Genomic DNA, 26,237 nt, shown 5'->3' on the forward strand with positions numbered 1-26,237 from the left:
ATGATGTGTAATTTTCTAATCCTTTTCTATAAATGATAGCTATTTATATTATTTGGGTAATTTAAATAACAAGCAATAATTTGCAAATTTATTTTCTGACTGAAGCAAGGGCTGGAAAAATGTACCCAAGCAACGAGGGCATACATTCAAGAATTCCAAGAGTTCTCAAAAAATATATCTGTCATGCTGGGAAGATGTCAGACCTACACAAGTGAGTACAAGAGTGCAGTGGGTAACTTGGCACTGAGAGTTGAACGTGCCCAACGGGAGATTGACTACATACAATACCTTCGAGAGGCTGACGAGTGCATCGAATCAGAGGACAAGACACTGGCAGAAATGTTGCTCCAAGAAGCCGAAGAAGAGAAAAAGATCCGGACTCTGCTGAATGCAAGTAAGAAAACTGCATCTTTTCCTAGCCCTTCTAGGGACTATTATGCTCAGAAACACACAGACTCAGTGCAGTCAGGGAGCATCATAGAGTAATGAGAGTAAGAATTGGAGGTGTGCTTTTGTGTGCATTGCTGAGAGAGAAAGCTATACAGAGAACAGGTGTCCAAAGAGAAATCCATTCTCGCAAAGCCATTCTTTCTTTCACACAGAGTGCCTAAAGACTCCACAGATGGTCAAGGCTATAGTGCCAAAAGTCAGCCCAAGGAGACTACCTCCTGATAAATCTTGGTTTGGTGGAGATGTGTGGTCCCAGATTTTTTCAGGGAAAGTGGCAGTTTGGTGGATTCTACATCCAGTACCCAGGCTGTAGATAGCATCTGCAAATGTACCAAGAAACAGTCTTAAATTGGAAATGGCAACAGCCAACCCTCAGGGATGGGAACTGCAGTGAATCACTATTGTGTGTGCTGTCTGAGATGGTGATATGCATGGGATGTGGTCTAATCTTGTGATCCATCAGAATCACTTCCAGGCCATTAAGAATAATGTGTAGCAGCTCAAATTATAATAAACAGTATCAGGCAATAAACACACAAATGACAAAGAAAAATTTTCTGTGCCTGAGTCTATTTCATTAAAACAATGAGGGAGACAAATCTCCCACTTCAGGGTTTGTATTCTGAGATGTTTTCATTGCAAATAGGAAGACTTTATTTACATGCTAATTATGTCTGTTCCAATTCAAGAACCTCCATATAAGCTGGGAAATGACATATAAGCTGAGTGCCATCATTGTGCTAAAAGTTTCACATACCTTCTCAATGTAATCCTTCTAAGAACTTCATGGTCACTATAAGGAAAAGGGTCTTCCTAAATGAGGTGACACTTGGTCTCAGTTTTGAACAAAGAAGTTAGAAAAGAATGAGCAGAGGGTACTTCAAGTCAGGGCACAATATACCAAAGGCATGAGGGTACTGTAGCACCTTGACACGTAGACCCGCAAATATGGCTGAGTGAAAGCTTTTTAGAGAGGTGACAGTAGGGAAACTAGGTTGAAGAGCTCAGCAGGACCCAGTTAATGAGAGACCTTGCATGCTAGATGAAGGAAGTTGAAGCTCACTGGAGAAACTATAGAGAACCATTGAGCAATTTTAAACAAGGGCATGATACGAAGGAAGAGGCTAAGACTAGAGAGAGGAGACCAGTTAGGGAATGCTGCAATGATTTGGGCAACAAGTAATAGTGTTGGCATTAAGTGTCATGGGACAGAGAACAGGTGGATTTGAGAGCCATTGAGAATTGGAATCCACATGGCTTTCTGACTGCTAATTAAAACTAAATGATGAGTGAGAGAGATGAGTCCAGGATGTTTCCCAGGTTTTGGGCTTAGGTCATCAAATGGTTGGTATGAAATATGCTGAGATGGAAAACTCAAAAGGAGTTTGGGAGGACTTATTACTCTATAATTTTTTTCAGACCATTTATAATTTTGAAACCATTTAGTTCATTTATTGGCTTATAGCTTATTTCCTACCTCCCTATCTGTAATGTCAGCTCTGTGAGAGCTTGGAACCCCAGTTTCATGTTCAATGCTGTGTCTCCAGTGCCTAGAATGGGGTCTATTCAATAAATAGTTTTCAGTGAGTAATTAAACAATTAAAACAAATAAATGAGTAGATGTAGGGATTGTCAACACAGGCAGAGGGGTTAGTTAGGCTTTGGTGGGGGCGGGGGTGGGGGGGGGACCAAAAAACATCTTATCCCTGAGTCAGAAGAAAGAGAGGAGGGTGCCCTGCCTATAATATGAAGCAATGGGTCAAGTAAGCAATCCTTTTTGGCCCTGACATTGTCCTGAGATGAATCATCCTCAAAGAGGGAGAAGCTGGCGGTAAGCACAGAGTGAGGGAAGGAAATGGGTCAAAAGAGGATGAACAGGGGCTTCCTAAAAAGCTGATGGAGAGGACTGGGTGCTAATGTGGCCTGAGCTAGAATGTGTCTGAACTTTCACACTGGGGGTTCAGGCAGGACGCTAAGTCTGAATAGTGGTGCTGAACTGGATCCCTGAGCTGTTTCTGGTCCCTGGATACTCTCAGCCCACCAGGTGTTGAGATTACCCTTTCCCATTCCAGCTAGAGCTCAGTGGAGGTCCTGAGACTGGACTTGCTTTTTCAACCCCCATCCTCTGCCCCTCAGATCTGGCAGTTCTGAAATATCCCCTCTCCTAGCTCTGTGGTATATGAAAACTTATTTCTGAACCTATCAGAGATTGCTACATCCATGTCTGTTGCCTCTGGAGCTCACATTTGAGGCTGTGTTGGTTTGTAAATCAGCCAATACTTGTTGCCTCCCACTACTGGATGGGCCCTGTGCTGCACCGCAGGGATGGAGGACTGAGCAGGACATGTCTGCATCCTGCTGTAGCTTCCTTACCACTTCTCTTGCCTCCCACAGTCTGCCTGCTGTCATGCAGACCTTCCACAACACAAAATAGATCATAATTCTCCTCTGTGTAGAATGTATTTTCATCATTTACCATCAATTATCAACAACAAAAAAATCCATTCAAATCTCCTAGCTTTCTTTTACATAAGAAAGGCCCTTTACAAAGTGATGCAAGTTGATCTCCAGCTCCTTCTCCCATAACTTACCCAAATGCAGTTTAAATATACATATACATATTTTTATGTATGCATGTATATATGTATATATTAAAATATATATTATATATGATTAATATATATTTATATATTTTTTCCTAGCAATCCTTTATGACTCAAAAATGCTGTGAATTCTTTGTGAAGACCTATGAGGGTGAGGATAGAGGTGAGGGGGCTGCCAGGCAGATTGGCCTATAGTGCTCCTGGAGCACTTCATTCAGTCCTCCCAGGGAGCATCTCACATATCCGACCACACAAGTCTGTATGTATTCAACTCCTCAGTCATTCCACAAGAATACTGACATCTTCTTTTCTGCATTCACAGAGCCTAGGTCATGTCCTCCCATGGAGGAGGCCACAGAAATTGTTTACAGAAGAAATAACAATGGCAGAGGCCCCTGCAGAGCTTAGTTTAGGGGAAGACAAACCTAGAAACAATCACAATGGTGTGATTAGTGTCTCCTCGATTTATTATTTTTAGAGGTTCTCTATCTAGGAGTAGACTTTAGAATGTCAATTTATTCCCGTTAGGCACTGTTTTGTATTGTATATATTATGCACACTCCTGCTTTTTTGCCATTTCTGTTAGTAACTATGCCTATATCGGTTCTCATGCTATACAACAAATTACCATAGATTTAGCATCTTAAAACAATACACATTTACTACCTCAGAGTTTCTGTGGGTCAGGAGTCCATGCATGGCTTAGCTGGGTCCTCTGCTGGTACTTGTAGGGCTGGGACCCTCAGCTCCTACAGCCTCTCCTTGCCATAGGCACTGCACAACACAGCTATTGCTCCTTCAAGTAGATGGAGAGTGCTTCTCTTTAGGAAGCGCCTAGTCCCTCTTTTCAGGGCTTTTATCTGATTCAGCCAGCCCACCCATAATTTCCTATTGATAACTTCAAAATCAACTGATTTGGAAACTTATCTGTATACGCAAAATTCCTTCACCTTTGTCTTACAATGTAATGCAATCACAGAGTGCTGTCCTGTCATACACTCACAGGTCCTGCCCACACTCAAGGGAAGGGAATTACACTGGGCATGTACACCAGGGGGTAAAAATCCTGGGGATTGTTTAAGAATTCTGCCTATCACAATGCTTTAGTCTGATAGGCTCAGCTGGTGCTACTAATTACCTGCACCCGCCTTCTTCCTGGAAGACTCCGATCTTCCTGTCTTCCAACCATGGCCTCTAGAGACTGTGCCAGTTACAGACCTTCCATTAAAATCCTGAAGACTCAAGTTAGCACCTTTCTGTGGGCAAAAACCATGGGATTATGGGCTAGGAAGGCATTGCCAGAGGTCAGATCAGAGGGTTTCATTCACATGTATGCATTGTCTTGGAGAGTTTGTAAACCCCTACAGAATAGATGATGCAACTTCCTTGGAAAATTTAACCTTGTATCTCAGGAGACTTCCAGGAAATTCTAGTACTAATCTTAATGGTTCTCACTTATTTTAGGAATATTATTCAGGCAACTACTAAGGGCCAAGTACTGAGAATAATAAGATAAAACTGTTCTATAAGCCATTCCCTAGAGAGCTGCTCTTGTATCTTCAGCCTTTATTTAGAGATTATCCCCAAATGACGTCCACATGAGGGCTTCAACTCAGGGATGTTTTGGGGGTAGGTACAATCTTAGAATCTTAACTCTGTCTCTCCCACTTTCCCACTCTCCTTCCCTCTCTTCTTCTCTCATTTACACACATACACAATTTAGGATGCAAAGGAGTGAACACTATTTGAATATAATCTAACTTATATTTTAAAATTATTCCAAGTCTTTGGAACTATAACTATTATTAAAATAAAATTTTGCATTGCACTTGATAATTTATGACAAAGAATCATTCCCTCAGACACCAAGATTAAGTGGTGTCTTAATCTTGGTGTCTGATACTCTTTGGAAGATTTATCCAACTGATACACTTTGGAAGATTCCACAGGCAGCATTCTTGTATGGATACGAGTATTAACTTCTTTTTAACTTGTAAATAGTTTGTAAAGAAAAATTCTCAAGGCAGTCAAAACAAGCCATTATAGCAGATTTTATTTTATTTCCTGTTGTCGTCCAGTTCCTTTTATTGCAAGGGTGCACAAAAAGTTACCTCAAGTAACCTTCACCCTGCCGAATTAAATAACTCATATATTTTGTTAGATCACGTTTCAAATAAGAAAGTCTGTTGCAGCATATTTGAAGCCTCTGGGATCTGTCCAGGTTTTATAAGTGTGCATGACCCATATTCAAAACCATTAAAAGCAAGACAACTAAACAAAAATCCCCACTATTAACCAAATAAAATGTATCTGTTTGCCAACTCTCAAGGTCCATTAGTTTGTCATGAGTGGAACAAAATATTAAAAGTATAACTAATTTGCAACAGATGTGTTTACCACAAAAGAAGGGATTCAAAGTATAAATGCAGGTGTAAGTACAGGTGTGTGTGTGCACGTGTGTGTACGTGTGCCTGCGTGCACCCAGCTATTTCTGCATTCAGGGGGATGGCAACATTGGAGGTGCATGTAGAGTACAGCTTAACCTGTGCTTTCCCTTGGAAAGGTAATGCCCATGGGTCACTGTGCTGGGTTCAGAAAGGCCTACATACATAGCACTTCTTTTGTTTATCCATCTGAAAGGTCTGTGGGCTATGAGGATACCTTCAGTCCCATCACTACGGATTCTCACAGAGGGTTAACTGTGGCTCCAGGTGCCCTGAACATCCATTCATTCTTGCTATAACTTATTTATTTATTCAACGAACATCCAACTGAATTCTAGAAATATGATGGCATTGTGCCAGGCATTAGAGATAGAATGTTGGATAGGGTAACATTCTTGTCCTCAAAAAGCTTATGGCCAAGGGGAGAAGCTGTCCAGACAAATCTGGAATGATGATGGCTCTGATGAAGGGATGCATAGCGTGTCACAAAAGCACAGGGGGCAGGCGTTAAGTAGATATGGTCAGGGTTGCCATGTAGATGGGGGGATTATGGAATCTGGAAAGTAGCCCTCAAGCTGAGTTTTAATCATGGAAAAGAGCTAATTAAGTGGAGAATAAAGTAATAGGCATTTCAAGAAAATGAAACAGCGTGTGGCAGCACAAAGGCATAATTGGGCTCAGTGTGTTTGTGGAGCAAGTTGTTCAATGGAGCTCAGGTGAAGGAGGAAGTTGTACAGAGGTGATGAAAGAACCAGACATGAGCTAAGCTCCTTTGCGTTAAACTAGTTCACACTTGTAAGCTGTAGGGAATCAGAATAATGTGAACAATGGCAATTAATATTACTGAATGCGTATTATGTACCACACATAATCCTTAAGCATTTTACCTATCTCACTGGACTATGTCATGCAATACTCACGATAACCCTGTGAGATAGGTACTGTATATTATCTCCCGTTTTATAGAAGAGAAAACAGACACTGAGAGGATAGGTTATTTGTCCAAGGTCACACAACTAATAGATGGCAGAGCTGCACTTCGACCCAGACAGGCTGGGTCCTGCACACCCTCACCTCTCCCATTGTGCTGTCTGCGGAGCAGTGATAAGCATGGGAGTGTCGGGGCTCAGAGGAGGTGCATTCTGGCCACAAGGTGCAGAGCAGAATGGCAGTAGGGGAGGCTGAGGGGGCACAGAAGAGACAGGCTGAACCCAGTGAAGCCATCTCCAGGACTGCCAGGGAGGCACATGAGGTAGGAGCCTTCTGTTGAGAGTAGGTGCCTGGGCCCAGAAGTTCTAGCTGTTCCTGATCTTATCATGGGTCACAGTATGAAGACCATGTTAGTTTTCTTGATCACTATTTGATGATGATTCCTACTTACAAACAGGCTGGTTTTAGATTCTTAAACTCTGGCCAAGAAGGTCCAATTTTCTTTCCCTACCCTCTTGTTTTTTAGTTCCCTGCCATTTCTTCATTGACTTTCAAACAATAAAACTCCTGTGTTTTCCCCACTTTTTGCTCAGTTAACAGAATAGTCACACACACGCTTTGCTGGGCTAGAAATCTTCCCTTTGGCCCTCGTCTGACTGGTCACTATATCCAGTAGATTTTTCCTTGTGAATCTCTCTCAAGTGTACTCTTTCCACCTGCACTGCTCTCTCACCATCTCTAGTCTTGATTCCTATGAAAGCCTCCTCGCTGACCTTCCTGCCTCCCATTTCTCCCTGTTCCAGGGCTTTATCCTATATTGCCACAGAGTAATCTTGCCAGAGTTAGCACATCGCTGCTTTATCCCCTTCCATGGCAACCGAAACCTGCAGGGTAAAGCAACCCCACCAAAAATAACATATAAAGAAAGTCCTTTACAACCTGACCCCCGCCAGCCTAGCTCTCTTTGGTTTAAGTATGAAAGTAATACTCACAAATTAAATAAAAACTATGAATATGGTATCCACTATATGTGTTGTGCTTACTTTTATCATAAAAGTGGATAAGAAGCCAACAATTGAACACAGCAACTTTGAGCATCCCTCAGCATCTCATGCCGCTGCTGCCTATCCCTATCTGTCTGGTGCTCTGTCCATCTCACCTGCTATTCTGAAAACATAAAATATACCTCATGCATGCCTGAGTCATTTATGCTGTGCCTGGAACAGAGTAGAGAATCAATCTTTTCTGACCTGAAGAAATCGTTTATTTGAAAATGGAGAGAACTATTTGCCAGAGATAGCATTCAGCCCTTAAATCTGATGTCTTGTCTGATGACCACAACAACCAACAAGCTAGGTCAATACTATTACAGCTCCTTTTCAGATGAAGAACCTGTGGCTTAGAGAGTTCCACACAGCCCATCTCTTCTCCCCACATTCCTGCCACATACAGAAGTATGCACCACCCCAGACACGCTAGATTCATCTCTGCCTCTGTGTCTACTCACAGTCTCCACCCTGCCCTGTATCAGTTATCTGTTGCCACAATAATGCTACATAGCAAACCACGCCTAAACTTAGTGGGTTCAAACAACAATCGTTTATCATTTCTCAGGGGTCCATAGGGTGGCTGGGTAGGCTCACTTGTGCACCTGCAGTCAGTGGCACGTTGCCTAGGAACAGCTGGGTGAGGATGACTTCAGCTGGGGTGACTGGGTTGTCCTCTGCATGGCCTCTGCTCCTGCAGGAGGCTATGAGTGTGAGTCTCCTGGCCTGGCCTGGCCTCATGACGGAGGCAGATGTCTAAGAGAGAAAGCAGAAGTACACAAGGTCCCTAGGAACTTAGCCTGGTCACTTTAACACTTTGGTGTTCCAAGTCTGGCTCTGAAGCTCACCCCTCTACTATGACCTCTAGTTATACCCATATAAGGCTTTTCATCTCAATGCTCATGGAAACAGGCAGCAATCAAGACTGATTTTAAAATATGCAAATGTCTACATGAAAGCAGTGAGTCAGGCATTGGTGCGATTAACAGTTTTGAGGAAGTACCACCAAAGAACCAGTGAGAAGGCTGCTGCAAAGTTCAGGTCCAGGAAGCAGGCCCTAGACCATCACATGTTGAGAAAGGATAAAAAGAACAGGATGAAATGAGATGTACTTCACAGGAAGAATCCATGGGGAAACATCAAAATGACTTTGTGTTTTCTAACTATACACAGGCAAATGGCAGTACCACAGCTAGAAATTGAGAGCATTTCCATCCTTTTCAGTTTGGAATATTACAGGAAAAAAAAAAAAACACTATGCAAAAAACCAGCTCAGTCTTTAAATGAGAAATAAATAAAAATGAGAAGTGCGTAATTATAACCTTGGAATGGTTACAATGTTGTTGCAGTCAGATAATTGGTGGAAAGTGGAAACTGATCAGAAATTCCCCAGAGCAGCCTGGGCAACAAAGCAAGACACCATCTCTATAAAACATAAAAAAAAATTATCTGGGCATGGTGGCATGTGCCTGTAGTCCCAGCTACACTGTAGCTGGGAGGTCTAGGCTGCAGTGAGCCTTGATCATGCCATTGTACTCCAGCCTGGGTGACAGAGAAAGACCCTGTCTCAAAAAAATAAATTCCCCAGAGGATGGCCCATTTTCATGCTTTACGTGAGTGCTGACGAGCCTGGATGCTCTAGGACAGTTCTCAGACTTTCAGGTTCAGAAACCCTTTACAGTCATAAAAATTATTCAGGCCTCCAAATAGGTTTTGTTGAGGTTGGTTATAACTATTGATATTTACCATGTACATAATTAAAATGGAGAAATTGTAATAATATGTACCAGATGATATTCCAGGATAAGACATGCATCTGTGAAAAAAAACAGATAAGACAAAGCCCCTGCTTTTATTTTTTTCATTTTTTAGAGCTGACGTTCTTTTGAGGGAGGCCAAACAATAAATATGTTAGCAGATAAATGTATAATATGCAGACAGAATATAATAAGTACTATAGAGGGAAATAAACTAAGGGAAGGGATTATGGAGACCTGGCCTCTTCCAGAAGGAGGCACTGGAAGGAAGTTGTCTATGTTGTCTATGTTGGACTCCAGCTGTAGGGACCCCATCGTGGAGCCAGGCTGGACTCACACTCATACCTCACACATCTTCCCAGCTTCCACACCCTCCACTGAAGTTCTCAACTTGATGTTTTTGGGCAACATACATCTATGCACGTGAAAAGCCATGTGTCAAGTCTGTTTCTTTTTCATAATTTATTGCTATTATCAATAAAGTTGTTAGGGTTCAGGACAGGGTGCCATGGAATACTCTGAATTTAGTGCTGGAAAGCTAGAAAAACCTATGATACGGATTTAATAAAGGATTATGTGTGATTCACTAAAACCAACATATAAAGCACTTATTGTATGCCGGGGCCTGTTTAAGCCCTAACCCTGGGTTCACAGCCCTTCGCAATGCCAAATTGCCCCATGGCTCACTGAATTTTATACAGTTCCTGTTTTCCTGCTACCCATCCACTGAAGCACTGAGCAAAATATCACCTGCTAATCTATTTGATTTCTAGGTTGACACAGTATGAATTGGGATAGCAAGTTTGGAAACTGGCAAATTCTGCACAATCTGAATCTAATTGGTTTCTGAGTTTGGAGAGTAAGCAGTAAGTTGACTAGTGAGGGCGATATATACTGTGTCCCAGGCACTTAGGACAAATAGAGTCTAAAGTGCTCGCAAGGAAACAAAGTGAATAATCAATTCTAGTTCAGCATAATAACTGCCCTAGAAGGGGTTGCACAGAATGCTTTAGGCAGATGAGAATGACCATCTAACTGCTCTGCAGGAGCAGAGGATTTTGTTTTGAATAATGAGCGGGTGTATCCCAAGTTAGCAAAGGAGAGCTAAGGAAGTCTAAGCAAAGTCTAAAACTTGCGGGAAGCCATGGCAGGTTTGGTGACTAGTGACTAGTGTGATGAGGAAGTGACAAGAGAGGAAGTTGATCAAGCACTCTGCATGCTATGCTGAGATATCTGAAACTTATTCCATGGGCAGTATCATGAAATACCCCTAATTTTTAGAATAAGTCCATGCTGACAATTTTATAATAATAGCATGATATTTTATAACTGACTACAAGTCTGAGAGCCATCATCTTTGTCATCTCAGTGCCTACCGTCCTACCTATCATCTGATTAGTATTGATAAATGTTTATGAACATGAATACAATCCAGATGGTTGAAAAAGTCAAGTTTTATAACACCATTTCAGGAAGCAGTCAAAATACTCAGGGTTTTAAGATAATTCTCTTCTCTTTAATGAATTCATCACTCTTCCCAAGCCAACCTGCTTTTCCTTCTCTGCTGCTATCTCATGTACCCTATCACCCCATTTTTGAGTCTGATTTGGTATCAGCTGGTTCCCTCAATTGAATCAGTTATTAAGACGTGACTTCTCCTTTTCTAGCTACTTATATCCATCACTATTTGGATAGCTCTCATCTGGATCATACTTACAAACTCATTACCTGGTTTCCCTCTGTCCTTCCCCATCCCCAAGCCATTCTCCACCAGCAGCCAGACCAATGTTTCGGATCCTTAACTCAGATTGAGTGACTCCCATACAAAGGAATAAGTCTCACCAGATTTGGAGAGTGTTGCTATTAAATCAGGGGAAAAGTATTTAAAAGATTCGATTAAGTGATACTTATGTATGAATTTACAAGTTATATGAAAAGATTCAAATAAGTGATACTTGTGTATGAATTTACTGTGAGGCCTTGCACCAAATTCTATCCTAATTGCTTGTCTGCAATTCTGCCTGAGGGGGAAACCCAGATTCTCATTCTGTGGTTTGCCAGGGAAACCTTGCATGTCATTGTCTCTTTTAAAAAAATTTGCATCTTGGCTGGACCCAAAGGTTTTAAATTTATTTCCCATCCTTCCTCAACCTTTTCTTCCTGCTAATTATCTCTTCTCAAGAGAAGCACAGCAGGGAGTTTTAACTTACCCTTTTACTTGAACACTGTAAATATATTATCCTCAAACTCCAAAAGAAAAGGAATTTATAAAACTTACAGAGTATCAGCCCTGAAAACTATGTAGAGAGCATCCAACCTAAACCTCTTGTTTTACAGCTGGGAAAAACAAGGTTGGGTTGACAAAGGGACTTTTGGGGAGACACATAGAGCCAAAGGCTGAGATTAGACCACTCACATCTCTGACTCCAAGTGCTGGGCTTCATCTACAAAGGAAGGAATAGGAGAAGCAGAAGGAACATGGGGGGAATTCTGTTTCTTTTTTTCCAGAACTATGTTTCCCTGACCAAAACCATATATCCACTCTTGTGTTATTTCTCCAAGGGTTCTGCATTAGAAAAGAAGAGTAGAGGGAGAAAGAAGCATGTCTGTGTTGGTTTCTGCTGTATTTTATTTTATTGACTGATTTATTGTTTTGTTTTGCTTTGTTGTTGTTGTTTGTTTTGAGACAGGGTCTCCCTCTGTTGCCCAGGCTAGAGTACAGCAATGCACTCTCAGCTTACTATAGCCTCAACCTCCCAGGCTCAAGTGATCCTCCCAACCTCAGCCTCCCACGTAGCTGGGACTGCAGGGGTGTGCCACCAAGCCCAACTAATTTTTGTATTTTTTGTGGAGACGAGGTCTCACTATGTTGCGCACATTGGTCTTGAACTCCTGGGCTCAAGGGATCCTCCCACCTCAGCCTTCCAAAGTGCTGGGATTACAGGCATGAGCCACTGTGCCCAGCCATTTCTGCTGTATTTCAAATGAACATTTTCTTATGGATGAGACATTAATATGCCTTGCTCTTAGACATAGTCCCTCCGTAGCTGGGCTGCAAGCCTGCTGGCTTTTCTTCAGGCAAGAAGGATGGGCAGGCTGGGGGCTTCCTAGTCAAGTCCCACAGTCTGTGACTAGGTCCCAGAGAGCCCATTGCCCTCATCCACCCTTCTGCACACCCAGATGCTCTTCATTCTTTCCCGCCACAGACATACATACACATCACCATGCCCTTGGGGCTGGCTGGAGGGGTCCTGACTGGCTGCCTCCCAGCTCAGACTGAGCTCAGAGGACCCCTCCCCACGCTTTATGGCTGTGTGACCTTTCCAAGTAACTTATACAAGCCTTAATGTTTCCTCATTTGGAAAATGGGGATTAAAATATCTACCACTTAAACTTTTATAAGAATTATGAGTTCTACATTTTAAAAATATATTAAAATATCATAGTATCCCCCACCAATATATATAATTATTTATCAATTAAAAATAAAAATTTTAAGTTTTTTTTTTTAAAAAAAAAGAATTATACGGGGCTGGGCATGGTAGCTCACGCCTGTAATACCAGCACTTTGGGAGGCCAAGGCCAGGAGGATTGGTTGAGGCCAGGAGTTTGAGACCAGCCTGGTGAATGGAGCAAGACTCTGTCTCTAAAATAATAAAACAAAAAATTTTTAAAAAACTTAAAAAAAGAATTATATGAGTTAATGTAAAGTGCCTAGCCCAGTATGAAGCATACTATATGTCAGATATATCTGTCAGATATTTATTAACTTCTCTAGCCCTTGTGCTTGTTCCTTAATAGAAATAGCTTCTGGCCTTTTCTCACAGCCAATGGACCTTCCCTCTTACCCCATAAAAGTCCTCTATGGTCACTCACAGGCTTAAACCCTTACTCATCCTCTATGATTAGAATAGAACCAGGGAAGAGCAGAGGCTTCACAAGAGACAGGTTAGGCTTGGGAAACTGAAGAAAGGTCTCTCGGGCTCAGGTGGAGGGGTGGCCCTGGCAAACAGGGCAGATCATTCCCCATCCTATATTGCAGCCTATGGCCCCCCGTAGCTCAGTATGGCAGGGGGTCCTTCTGTTAGCTGCTCCTGCAATGCATAAGGTTCCCTGTTGTCCCAGACTTCTCCACATTCCCCAGGGCTTTGGCTTCCTATAACCGAGGCTGACCCAGAACAATGTTGACCCAGAGGCCACAGGAAAGCAACCCCTCAGGCTGATGAAGCATGTCAGCAGGGGAGCATGGGGGCAGCTGATGGCTGAGAGACTTCTACAGCTTGCCTCCAAGTCTGGCTCTGGCCACAGTGTGAGACAGGTAAGGCCACTGTGTCCCTGGGAGCAGCCAGTGATGTCACGACCACTGAAAGGACTGACTTGCTGAGACTCAGCTCTTCCCAGCTAGGGTTGCTCCCACCCCCACTTCTGCCATGTGTTCCCTTCATGAAAACCTTGGGTCAGATTTTTTAATGGAATAATGGGTTTGAAAGTATCTTAAAAGCTTTAAAGTACTTTACAAGTTATTATTTACTTAAGATGGGCCTGCAGTCAGAACTCTGGAAGTGCAGTAATATTTAGACTTTAGAAAAATATCTGCTTAAATGAGACTATTTTTTAAATTCATTCAACAGATATTTATGAACCCCCAACTCACTGAGTTAGGCATTGGGACACAACACTTCCATGAAGTTGAAGGAGTAGAGACTAGAAGCCTAGGAGCGGGAGAGAAGGACGATGAGCTAGTAAATAAAACAGATGAAATAATTAAGAATATGATAATTGATCTCAAGGAAATAAGAAAAGGGCTAGAGTAGATAATTTTCGGGTGGACATATTTACATAGTGTGGTCACAGGAAGCCTCTTAAAGACATAACATTGAAAGTGAGACTTGAAGGCTAAATAGGAGCTAACTGTGGGAAGATCAAGAAAAAGAGCACTCCAGGCAGAAAATTACAAGTGCAAGAGCCCCGAGGCAGAAACACACTTGACATCCTGGCAGGATCTGAAGACATCCAATGTAATCACAACACAGTGAGGAAGGGGAGAAAGGTAGCAGGGAAAGTCACAGAGAAAGGCAGGGGCCACATTATGTAGATTCCTTAGGCCAAGGGTATAGGATTTTATTTTAAATATGATAGAAAGGGTTTAGCCAGGCTAGTCACATAAATTATGTTTTCAAACAGATCACTCATACCGCTTTATGGAGAACATACTAACTATAGGTAAGTAAGAATAAAATCAGGGAGACAAAGTAGAGACTATTGCAGTGGTCTAGGCAAAAAGTGATGATGAATGGATTCCAGGGAAAAAAGAGGTAGTAGGTTGAAAGTGAGATGTATATTTGAGCATTTTCATGTAACATTATAATTTTTCTTTTTCTTTTTTTTGCTTTTTTTTTTCTGGGACAGAGTCTCGCTCTGTATCCAGGATGGAGTGCAGTGGCGCGATCGGCTTACTGCAACCTCTGCCTCCCAGATTCAAGCAATTCTCCTGCCTTAGCCTCCCAAGTAGCTGTGATTACAGGAATGCACCACCATGCCTGGCTAATTTTTGTATTTTAAGTAGAGATGGGGTTTCACCATGTTGGCCAGGCTGGTCTTGAACCCCTGACCTTAGGTGATCTGCCCACCTTGGCCTCCCAAAGTGCTAGGATTATAGGCGTGAGCCACTGCTCCTGGCCTTATGTAACATTACAATTTAAAGAGAAGTTACACTATCAGGATTTGCTGGTGTTGGAGAATAGAAAGAAAGAAGGATTTCTAAGTAAGAAACTTGGTTTATGGATCTTGCCTGAAATGGGAAAAGTAGGGAGAAAGGGAGTTTGGAGGATAAAGTAAGAGTTCTGCTTTGGACAGGTTAAGTTTGAAGACATCCAAGTAGGGACACTGAGTAAGCAGGTAGATAAATGGGTTTGGGACTAAGTAGATATCCAGATAGGGGCTGAAGATACAAAGTTGGTAGTCATCATTATTTAGAACTTCCATGGTCTCAGAGATAGAATGGGATGATTCAGAAAGTGATTGTAGACAAAGAAAAGAGGAGGCCTGAGGATAGAGTATTTAAAAGAGGAAGATGAGGAGAAACGGGCAATGGACACCAAGAAAAAACAATCCAGAAAGATGGGAGGACAAACATGAGGGGGATATCCCAGAATCAAGAAGAGAAAGAGTTTTGAGGGAAAGTACTGATCAAATAATCAAATTTGGCTGTAAAGTTGATAAGGATGAATCCTGAGAATTGACCCTTGGATTTGCCAACATGGAGGCTGCCGGTGACCTTGACAGAAACTGATTCAGAAAAATGGGCAGTGGAGTTTAGACCAGTGGAGAACTGAAGTCTGATTAGAATGGCTTAGAGGATCACTGGAAGTGAGGAAATGCCTCTTTCAAGGAGTTTTAATATAAAGTGGAAGAGAGACATGGGGCCATGCTAGTAGGTTTTTCCAGGATGGATGATTTACTGAATGATCCAATAGGGAGGAAGAGACTACTGAGGTGGGAAAGGGAAGATAATTTCAGGTGATAAGTTCTTGAGTAGGTGAAAGGAGAAGAGGTCCACTGCAAAAGTAAAGGCCACGGGAAGGATGGCAGAGAATGTAGGGTCGGGAGCAGTTTGTTGATGGATTTGGTTGTTGAAAATTCATTATTCATTCAGAAAATATGGAACTACTATGTGCCAGATGCTATTCTAGGAACAAGGCATACAGTAGTGAATGAAACAGATAAGACAAAGCTTATACCCTCATGGAGTTTATATTTTATTGAGGGGAATCAAGCAATAATATGCTAATAACAAATGTATGTCAGACAAAAGATAATAAGCACTATGGAGAAAGATGATCTAGGGTAAAGGAGTCCCTGGAGAGCTGGAGAAGAGGGTTGCCTTTTTTATAGGGTGACGGGAAAAGGTCTAAATGATCAAGGACCATTTGAGAACAGGCATAAAGGCAGCAAGGGAGGAACTCACGTAGATATTTGTTTCCAAGCAGAGGGAACGAAAAGTGCCAAGTCCCCAAGGCAGGAGTGTGTTTGGTACAACCTGAGAAATAGCAGAAGTCAGTGTGATAGAACAAAATGAACAAGGTAGAGAAGCTGTAGGGGACAAGGAGAGGGAGAACAGAGAGAGAAGCAGTAGGAGAACAGCTTATATGTGGCTTTGGAGGTAAAGGCCTGGGCTTTATCCATTTCACTCTGAGTGAAATGGAGGGTTTCAAGCAGACACAGGACATGATGTGACTTACATTTTAAAAGCACGCCTTTGGCTGCTGTGGGAATTGGACTATGGGAGGCAAGTATGGAGGCATGAACACCACGTAGGAGACTGCTACAGTAGTCCAGGCAGGAGATGATGTAGTTCTCCTAGGATTGCTTCTACTTTCTCACGGAGTAAGTGGGAAGATCTCCATGCGAGGGTATGACAGAGGCTTGCAGGGAGATGAGAAAGTGTGATAGTCATATGGAAAGCATGATAGGACTGCTGCCCACACAGCTGGCATATAGCAAGCAGTTTGCTAACATGCTTGCTTACCTCCGTACCTCTGGAACCCATCTCACTATGCATCTCTCTTCCTCCTGTCCAGTCTTCTTTCCTTCATCCTGTTTCTTGTCCTCTGACTCCAGTTGACCTTCAGTGGGCTTTAAGAACCCAAGCACTGATTAGGAAAATGACAACCTGCTGCTGACACATCCAGCATTTTTTTTTTTTTTTTAGACAGGGTCTGGCTCTCTCACTCAGGCTGGAATGCAGTGGCACAATCTTAGCTCACTGCAATCTCCACCTCCTGAGCGCATGTGACCCTCCTACCTCAGCCTCCTGAGTAGCTGGGACTACAGGTACATGCCCCCACACCTAGCTAATTATTGTATTTTTTTTTTTTTTAGAGATGGGGTCTCACTCTGTTGCCCAGGCTAGTCTTGAACTCCTGAGATCAAGTGATTTGTCTGCCTTGGCCTTCCAAAGTGCTGGGCTTACAGGTGTGAGCCACGGTGCCTGGTCCACATCCAACTTCTTATACCAAAGCCTTTCAAAGGATTTGAAGGAGCTCCTCAGAGTGCTCAGTTGTCCTTTAAAGACTCTATCTAACTATCATTCCACTACCTCACACCCAGAAGTCAATGAGGGAGGCCCAGCGTTCCTATGCTCTTATTAAGACTACTCTTTCCTACCCATAATAGAAACCTCAGCAGGATTTGAGGTAGACCTGCAAGTTTCCTCATGCTCCTAGCAAGACCACCACTCCCTGCTTCCATGACACTACTCATCTCACAACGGATGGCCTGACAAGGCAGTCCCAACAAGAAGTCCACAACTGGCTTGGAGTGGTGTCTCATGCCTATAATCCTAGCACTTTGGGAGGCCAAGGCAGTAGGACCACTTGAGTCCTAGAGTTTGAGACTAGCCTGGGCAACATAGTAGACCTCATCACTGCAAAAAATAAACAAAATTAGCTGGACCTGGTGGTATGCATCTTTAGTACCAGCTACTCAGGAGGAGAAGGTGGGGGGATTGCTTGAGCTCGGGAAGTTGAGGCTACGGTGAGCCACGATCATGCCACTGCACTCTAGCCTGTCTAAGAGAGTAAAAACCTGTCTCACCTGTCTCAAAAAAAAATGTCCAAAATTAGAACTGATGACCGACTTATCTTGAAATGACCAGTAGAGCTGATCTTATCCTGATTCATATCAATCTTCAAGGAGGAAGAACTGACCATGCTCCAGAAAGATCAAGTAAAATATGGACACAAAAGGTCTATTTGAGTTTTCAGTTATGAGGTTCCTGGTAACATTATAAAGAATAATTTCTATGGAGTTATGGTGAAGTAAAAGAATGGGAGGTGAAGATGTAGATACAGAGTATAGCCTACTCTGTAGGAGAAGCTGGCTATAAAATGATGGAAAGAGAAATGAAGCAACTAGAAAAAGGTGCCTAGTTGAAGGTGAATTGTTGTTGTTGTTTTAATATAGGCTAGATGCTTATAAGCTAAGAATCTAGTAACAAAGGAGAAATTAAAGATAACAGAAAAGGGATAATTCATCAAGGAAGTCTAGAAGAAGCCAGGAAAGGATGAGATCACAGTACAAGTGAATATATTAGTCTTGGACAGGAGAAATGACACAGTTTCTTCTAAGATGTGTGTGAGGGTAGCAACAGGGGAACAACTAAAGAAAAGTTTATAAGTGAGGAGAGGAAGTGAAAAGAGTTCATGTCTAATGGTATTTGTTTTTTCAAAGGAGTTAATCTGCTGTTGTTGAAGGGACTGGCCAGGGCGGGGTGTGTGGGGCAGTGTGGGGAAGATATAAGATAGCTATTATGTGAAGATGGTGGGCTAACCATGAAGACCAGTATGGTATTTGGGGCTCAGCTGACATCGGAGACCCCTTATGTGTAGTGGCACCAACATACACCACTGTGAGATTTTCTCCTCCATCAACACTCAACTCCAGGACAAGGCAGATGTTTGAACTCATCCTAGGCCAGGGACTTTTGTTGGGCGGATATGGTGGCATAACTAGGGGTTGATGGGTGAGAATGCTGGTGAGAGAGCTATTACAGTGGTTTAGGCTGCATAGGAAAGAAAGCAAGATCAAGAGAGGGCTGATGACCTGGGAGAAAGTAGAGGCCAAGGGACTGGAAGGCATGAGCAAAGGAGTGAGGAATGGAAGAATAACTGTGGTGAGTGGGATATTGGAGTTTTCGATTTCAGACATGGAATAGTTGTGGGGAATGGGAGATTCAGAGTATAACCCCTGGAGGAGGATACTAATATGGTTTAAAAGTAAGTTTCCATGGAATTGAAGAGGTGGGCATGCTCCATGCATATAGGGTAGTGCCCTGGAGAATTGCCAATGATTTAGACTGGGAGGAGTTGACAGCACGAGACACAAAGCATGAATACTAAAAAGGAAGAGTTTTTGCTGTAGGTGGGAAGAATAGTAGCCTGAAGTGGCACTAAGGAGCTAGAAAACTGTAACTCCTTCGTTTTACTTCATTTTTCTCCTTTCTTCCAGTTTAGATCTTTTATCATCCCATTTGGATTAAAGAAATATTCTACTAATTGATTTCCCTGATTTTGGTCTCACTCTAAGTGTCCATCATACACAGGACTTCTAGCTTGACCTTGTAGAACAGTCTTGACAGCCTTTACTTCTTCAGTATCTCTCTGTGGAATAAAATCCAAATTTCTTAGCCTGGCCCTTAAGGTTCCAGGCATAGAGATGGCTTCAATCTACTACAATTGACCCTTGGATAATACGGTTGCTAAGGTTGCTGACCCTTGTGCGTTGAAAATTTATGTGTAACTTTTTTTTTTTTTTTTTTTTGAGATGGAGTCTCGTTCTGTTGCCAGGCTGGAGTGCAGTGGCATGATCTTGGCTCATTGCAATGTCCACCTCCTGGGTTCAAGCGATTCTCCTGCCTCAGATTGCCGAGTAGCTGGGACTACCGGCGTGTGCTACCACACCCAGCTAATTTTTGTATTTTTAGCAGAGACAGGGTTTCACCATGTTGGCCAGGATGGTCTCGATCTCCTGACCTTGTGATCCACCTGCCTTGGCCACCCAAAGTGCTGGGATTACAGGTGTGAGCCACGACGCCCAGCCTATGTGTAACTTTTAACTCCTCCAAAACTTAATTACTGATAGTCTGCTGTTGACCAGAAGACTGACTGATAACTTAAACATCGATTAACACCTATTGTGAATGTTATCTGGTCCTTTCTTATTTACAAATCCAGACAAAGAGAAAGCTGCCTCTGAAGTAATGCATTACAGCTGGAAGAAAGAGCCCTGTGGCTTTATTCTTAAAATAAAGTAAGCTAGAGAAAAGAAAATGTCATTAAGAAAATCATAAGGAAAAGAAAATAGATATACGGTTCATTAAGTGGAAGTGGATCATCATAAAGGTCTTCATCCTCATCATGCTCTTCACACTGAGTAGGCTGAGAGGGAAGAAAAGAAGGGGTTGGCCTTGCTATCTCAGGGGTGGCAGAGGCAGAAGAGAATCCACATTTTAATAAGACCGGCACAGTTAAAGCTCATGTTCAAAGGTCAACTGTACTTTGCTTTATATATCTAGTTTGAAGCAATATCAAACATTAGCTTGTATTGGTCTAAACTCTACACTTCTTTACCTAATCTTAGAGTACTTTCCTGAAAGTGGTTTTGTTTGCTGTCTGGAATGCTTCTCCACTCCTCTGAATATTCAACTCCATTTATCCTTCAAGGACCAAATCAAATACAGATTCTTCCCTGCATCAAAGGACATTTCCTTTCCCTATTCTTCTTAAAATTCCACTTTACTCCCTATATCCTAGTTAGTCCTGTACCTAATAAGAAAGAACCATGCCCAATTTATGCTCATAACCCCAGCTCATAATACTTCGCTCATTATCTTGCTCCTTGTAGGTATCCAGTGTCTGCTAACTAAATGCATTCATACATTCATGAATAAATAAATAGAGCTCTTATAATGTTGCAGTCGTGTTAAGGGTCAGAATCCTTCACTAGAAGATAATCTCGAGGTTTAGGGTTGATATTATATTTTTTATCCTCAATACTTAGCACCATTCTGGAAACATTGTAACCTAAGTACATAGTACAATAAAATCTTGGTAAATGGAATTGAATTAGTGTCTTCACACCTAAGTCATTCTCACTGTGTCAATCCCAAGTGCTCTAGAGAGTGAACACGGTCTCTGAAACGGCAAATAGCTGTTAATATCCTGAAGTGAGTAAAATGCTGCCTCTTAGAACTGGATAGCAAGTCTCTTAACAGAGACCATTTATTTATTCTTTTATTCGTTGAGTCATACCATGAATTGTGATTGATCTATATCCAATAACTATTATAGACACTAAGGAGAAAACAATCTGTGAAAATAAGGAGGTGAAAGAATGGGCTTGGCTTCTTGCTGGGATTTAAATGCCCTTTTTCTTAAGGAAACAAAATGCATGCCTATGTTGCATTTTCGCTCTAGGATTTTCCAAGGGAAACCCTTCTTCTAAGGACGGTCATGTCACAGTAGAACTGAAAATATTCCCCGCCAGTATTAGACCTGAAAGGAAACAAGATTTACCAAGCATGGTGAGCCTTCCAGAAAGCAGACAGCTCATGTTTATAAAGTAATCTCTCCTTTTTCTCCTGTTTGGCCAGGCTGTGACAACATGCTGATGGGCATAAAGTCTCTGAAAATAGTGAAGAAGATGATGGACACACATGGCTCTTGGATGAAAGATGCTGTCTATAACTCTCCAAAGGTGTACTTATTAATTGGATCCAGAAACAACACTGTTTGGGAATTTGCAAACATACGGGCATTCATGGAGGATAACACCAAGCCAGCTCCCCGGAAGCAAATCCTAACACTTTCCTGGCAGGGAACAGGCCAAGTGATCTACAAAGGTTTTCTATTTTTTCACAACCAAGCGACTTCTAATGAGATAATCAAATATAACCTGCAGAAGAGGACTGTGGAAGATCGAATGCTGCTCCCAGGAGGGGTAGGCCGAGCATTGGTTTACCAGCACTCCCCCTCAACTTACATTGACCTGGCTGTGGATGAGCATGGGCTCTGGGCCATCCACTCCGGGCCAGGCACTCATAGCCATTTGGTTCTCACAAAGATTGAGCCGGGCACACTGGGAGTGGAGCATTCATGGGATACCCCATGCAGAAGCCAGGATGCTGAAGCCTCATTCCTCTTGTGTGGGGTTCTCTATGTGGTCTACAGTACTGGGGGCCAGGGCCCTCATCGCATCACCTGCATCTATGATCCACTGGGCACTATCAGTGAGGAGGACTTGCCCAACTTGTTCTTCCCCAAGAGACCAAGAAGTCACTCCATGATCCATTACAACCCCAGAGATAAGCAGCTCTATGCCTGGAATGAAGGAAACCAGATCATTTACAAACTCCAGACAAAGAGAAAGCTGCCTCTGAAGTAATGCAATACAGCTGTGAGAAAGAGCACTGTGGCTTTGGCAGCTGTTCTACAGGACAGTGAGGCTATAGCCCCTTCACAATATAGTATCCCTCTAATCACACACAGGAAGAGTGTGTAGAAGTGGAAATACGTATGCCTCCTTTCCCAAATGTCACTGCCTTAGGTATCTTCCAAGAGCTTAGATGAGAGCATATCATCAGGAAAGTTTCAACAATGTCCATTACTCCCCCAAACCTCCTGGCTCTCAAGGATGACCACATTCTGATACAGCTTACTTCAAGCCTTTTGTTTTACTGCTCCCAAGCATTTACTGTAACTCTGCCATCTTCCCTCCCACACTTAGAGTTGTATGCCAGCCCCTAATATTCACCACTGGCTTTTCTCTCCCCTGGCCTTTGCTGAAGCTCTTCCCTCTTTTTCAAATGTCTATTGATATTCTCCCATTTTCACTGCCCAACTAAAATACTATTAATATTTCTTTCTTTTCTTTTCTTTTTTTTGAGACGAGGTCTCACTATGTTGCCCAGGCTGGTCTCAAACTCCAGAGCTCAAGAGATCCTCCTGCCTCAGCCTCCTAAGTACCTGGGATTACAGGCATGTGCCACCACACCTGGCTTAAAATACTATTTCTTATTGAGGTTTAACCTCTATTTCCCCTAGCCCTGTCCTTCCACTAAGCTTGGTAGATGTAATAATAAAGTAAAAATATTAACATTTGAATATCGCTTTCCAGGTGTGGAGTGTTTGCACATCATTTCATTCTCGTTTCACCTTTGTGAAACATGCACAAGTCTTTACAGCTGTCATTCTAGAGTTTAGGTGAGTAACACAATTACAAAGTGAAAGATACAGCTAGAAAATACTACAAATCCCATAGTTTTTCTATCGCCCAAGGAAGCATCAAATACGTATGTTTGTTCACCTACTCTTATAGTCAATGCGTTCATCATTTCAGCCTAAAAATAATAGTCTGCCCCTTTAGCCAGTTTTCATGTCTGCACAAGACCTTTCAATAGGCCTTTCAAATGATAATTCCTCCAGAAAACCAGTCTAAGGGTGAGGACCCCAACTCTAGCCTCCTCTTGTCTTGCTGTCCTCTGTTTCTCTCTTTCTGCTTTAAATTCAATAAAAGTGACACTGAGCAAATAACCTCATCAGGTTATATTTGCCCACACACCCTAAGCACAAAAGCTTTCTGGGAGTGCTGCTTGTGTTAGGTTTACTGTGAATGATTCCCAACACACTGAGGCCCTTGGTAAATATTCTGGAATCTGGACAGAAGCCATACAGCAGGCAAGCGACTCTGCCACAGCAGGCATGCCCTGTGGCACCGAGGGCAGCATGCCTCTTGACAGGGGCTTCCTCAGTGTTTCCCACGTGTTTGTCCAATTCAGCTAAGTTCGAGTCACAAGTGCAGGCTGTGGTGCCAGTCTGTGTCACGTGCTGAAGCCTCTGTCTTTCCAGGTTGGTCACATGAGAAGGTTTGCTTTGTGTGCTTGCAGCTGTTTTCCTGTCTTTGCCAAGCCCAGGCTGGGACCATAGGCAGTGAAGAGAAAATGTTTTTTTCCATAGCATTTGAGTAGATATTTGGCAGAAGGGAATTACTCAACCCATGGATACAGTGTAATTACCCACAGTTCTAACAGAATGGTACAGAGAGGCCAAATCCTTTGTGGAATGAGACAGGTATGAATAAACGTGATATTACCTGCCCTATTACCTACCTATTTCACAGATAGAAGGAATGTGGGCTGCCTCACAGAGGATAGTGGGGTAGATTTATCAATAGGAGTGAGTCCTGCAACCATAGTTCCTTTGGAGGCACAGAGGGGAGGTTGCCTGAAATGCGCTGTCTAGATTCCACCTGGGATATGATTTGATTGACAGCTCTGCAGGGCACATCTGCCCCAAATAACTCACCTTGGTACCTACCTTAAATCCCTGCAGCTCGAATCACTCTTTTAGGTCAAGACATTTTCTCCGGGAAGCCCCTGTTAAGGGACCACTTTGCTTCTTGTGAGCCAGCGCAGTTCAGTATGCAGGCCTGGGAATGGGGTTTCTTTCAGGTGAATGTTTTAGCTCTGGGGTCTTGTTGGATTTAAGTGAAGACTGACATCGACATGGCCTACATCAGTGGTTCTTAAACTTTGTTGCACATAAGAATCACCTGCGGAGTTTTAACAGTCCTCATGCTGTGGCCATACCCCCAAGACCATTAAATCAGAACCTCTGGGGATGGATCGAGATATCAGTATTTTTAAAGTTCCTTCCCGCAAGTTGGTTCCAAAGTGCAAAGAAGCTCCAGAGCCGGTGACTTAGAACATTTAAAAAGGTAACTGTATCAATTTAAGAACAGGCTAGCAGTTTCTGGGGGCTGAGGTAAGGCGAGTGGGTCCACCAGGGCAATAAAGGGTGGGATTTGGAAACAGCCATGAACTTGTGTGAACTGTGGCAGCCTGGGCCTACAAAAGTCGCTCTGCTGCTATTTTAAGGAAGTGAAAGAGAACTGAAGGGTGTCCTGTTGTAACACAACTCTTGCGGGCCCCAGCCTTCCCCTGCTGGCTGTGCTTTGGTCCGCTGCTGGCCAGGTTCCCGCAGTGACCACACGTCTCATATTTGCCAGGGTGGGTTAGGTTCTGTTCACATGTAAAATTCTCCTGGGCCTACTGGTCATTTCAGACCGCGAGGGTAAATTTGGTTTGAAAAAGTTGTGTCCTGTGGAGTTTGTCGACACTCCAGCCTGTAGAGAACTAAAGGCCAGGGCTGTGGTGACTCCTGCCAGAGCTGGGGACTATGCCGAGTCCCTGGTGTCGCTGCCATCTGAGGCCTACAGGGATTTTAAACAGCTTAACAGCAGCCAGTCCTTGGAGGCCTGGGCAGGGCCACAACATAGCAGTACAACCAAAACGGGTTCAGGCCACACGCTGGAGGTAGGGGTTGGACCAGATCTCCAGCTTCAGTCCTCCCCAGTTCGAGAACCCATTCCTGTGGTCAGACATTGCCAACGCTTTTCTTGGACCTAAGGTCCCAGACCTTGGTGCTGGGCACAGGGAAATGCTTCCTGACCTCGGCTCTTCATAAGACAGAACTTTTGTTTGGTGCCAACCACTAGAGGGACCTCCACCCCAGGTTGCGAGTGCAGCGCGGCGGGACCTGGGATGATTCGGGGGCTTTCCGACCTGCTTAGGGAGGGCGGCTCAGAGACAACCTCAATTTTGCCTGGATTGCACGCGGGCCGAGGAAGTCGGGATGCTCCGAAGGGTTTCTGCTCTGGGTGTGCCTCTAACGTGGGTTTTCTATGCTTTCTCTCTTCGCAATTCTCGACACAGTTTCCTTCTTCCTCGCTTTCATTCCCTGTGACCGGAGAACGGCGCTGAAGGGCTGGAGAAGCCCAGGAAACTGGGAGCCGGAGCGCCGGGTACCCACCCGGGCCTCCCCGCAACCGGAGCTGTGCGGAGGAGGAGGCGCGGCGAACGGGGCGGGGCTCCCGGAAGGGGGCGCGGTCCGCCGAGAGAGGCGGGGCTGGGGCCCGGACGCGCGGCCCAGCGGGTGGGGACGAGGCAGGTTCGAAGGGGCGGGGCTGACCAGGCCGGTCCCCCGGGAACAGGAACCCTGGTGGACGGGTCCCAGCAGGCTTCTTCGGTGCCCGAGAGGGAGCGGGTGCCCAAGGGGGTGGTCCCTGTGGCAGGTCCCGGGGTGGGGGCGCGGCGCTCCGGGAAGAGCCTTCCGCAGGTCCCCGCCCCGTCACGTGGGCGCCGGCCCCGGCCGCTGCGGTCGGTCCGCTGGTTGGTCGGACGCTTGGTCCGGCAGTTGGTCGGTGGGCCAGTGGCCCGTCGCTCGCTTCTGGGCTCTCATGTTTGAAGGTGGGAGGGACACGGGAGCGGCCCGCACACCTGAGCCGCCCGGAGAGGAGCCGCGGCCCCGTACCCAGGTCAGTGGGCTCTCCCCACACCCCGGGCTTGCCGCGCGGTCGGGGTTGGGATCCCCGTCGGGAGCATTACCTAGGGAGTGGAGCGCCCCCAGAGCTACGAACCACGGGGGCGTGTGGGTCAGTGTCTCTGTGAGC

At 43.9% G+C, this 26,237-nt stretch overlaps 3 protein-coding genes across 14 annotated transcripts in view; 2 read left to right on the forward strand and 1 right to left on the reverse strand.

The window, feature by feature from the left end:
- OLFML1 (olfactomedin like 1) overlaps positions 1-23,361 on the forward strand; it is a 32,878-nt gene extending 9,517 nt beyond the window's left edge. For both annotated transcript variants that reach the window (XM_055095186.2, XM_034932072.3), the window contains 2 exons: positions 106-394; positions 21,382-23,361. In XM_055095186.2, the coding sequence (XP_054951161.1) occupies positions 106-394; positions 21,382-22,172 (1,080 nt within the window). In that variant the 3' untranslated portion in view covers positions 22,173-23,361. The remainder of the gene's footprint in view (positions 1-105; positions 395-21,381) is intronic.
- LOC103786176 (proline-rich protein HaeIII subfamily 1) overlaps positions 1-26,237 on the reverse strand; it is an 82,232-nt gene that overhangs the window by 53,382 nt on the left and 2,613 nt on the right. The window contains exon 3 of the mRNA XM_063607981.1: positions 24,104-26,129. Coding sequence (XP_063464051.1) covers positions 25,191-26,129 — 939 coding nt within the window. The 3' untranslated portion in view covers positions 24,104-25,190. The remainder of the gene's footprint in view (positions 1-24,103; positions 26,130-26,237) is intronic.
- The window catches only part of PPFIBP2 (PPFIA binding protein 2), a 144,175-nt gene continuing 143,377 nt past the window's right edge, over positions 25,440-26,237 (forward strand). For 7 of the 11 annotated variants that reach the window (XM_024930629.4, XM_024930623.4, XM_034932074.3 and 4 more), the window contains exon 1: positions 25,692-26,102. The gene's annotated coding sequence lies outside the window, so the exon portion shown is untranslated. Of the gene's footprint in view, positions 25,459-25,687; positions 26,103-26,237 lie in introns of those variants that run through there. The other 4 variants (XM_055095182.2, XM_055095184.2, XM_055095181.2 and 1 more) reach the window with 3 other exon arrangements.

Source organism: Pan paniscus, chromosome 9, assembly GCF_029289425.2.
Source record: "Pan paniscus chromosome 9, NHGRI_mPanPan1-v2.0_pri, whole genome shotgun sequence".
Lineage (NCBI taxonomy): Eukaryota > Metazoa > Chordata > Mammalia > Primates > Hominidae > Pan > Pan paniscus.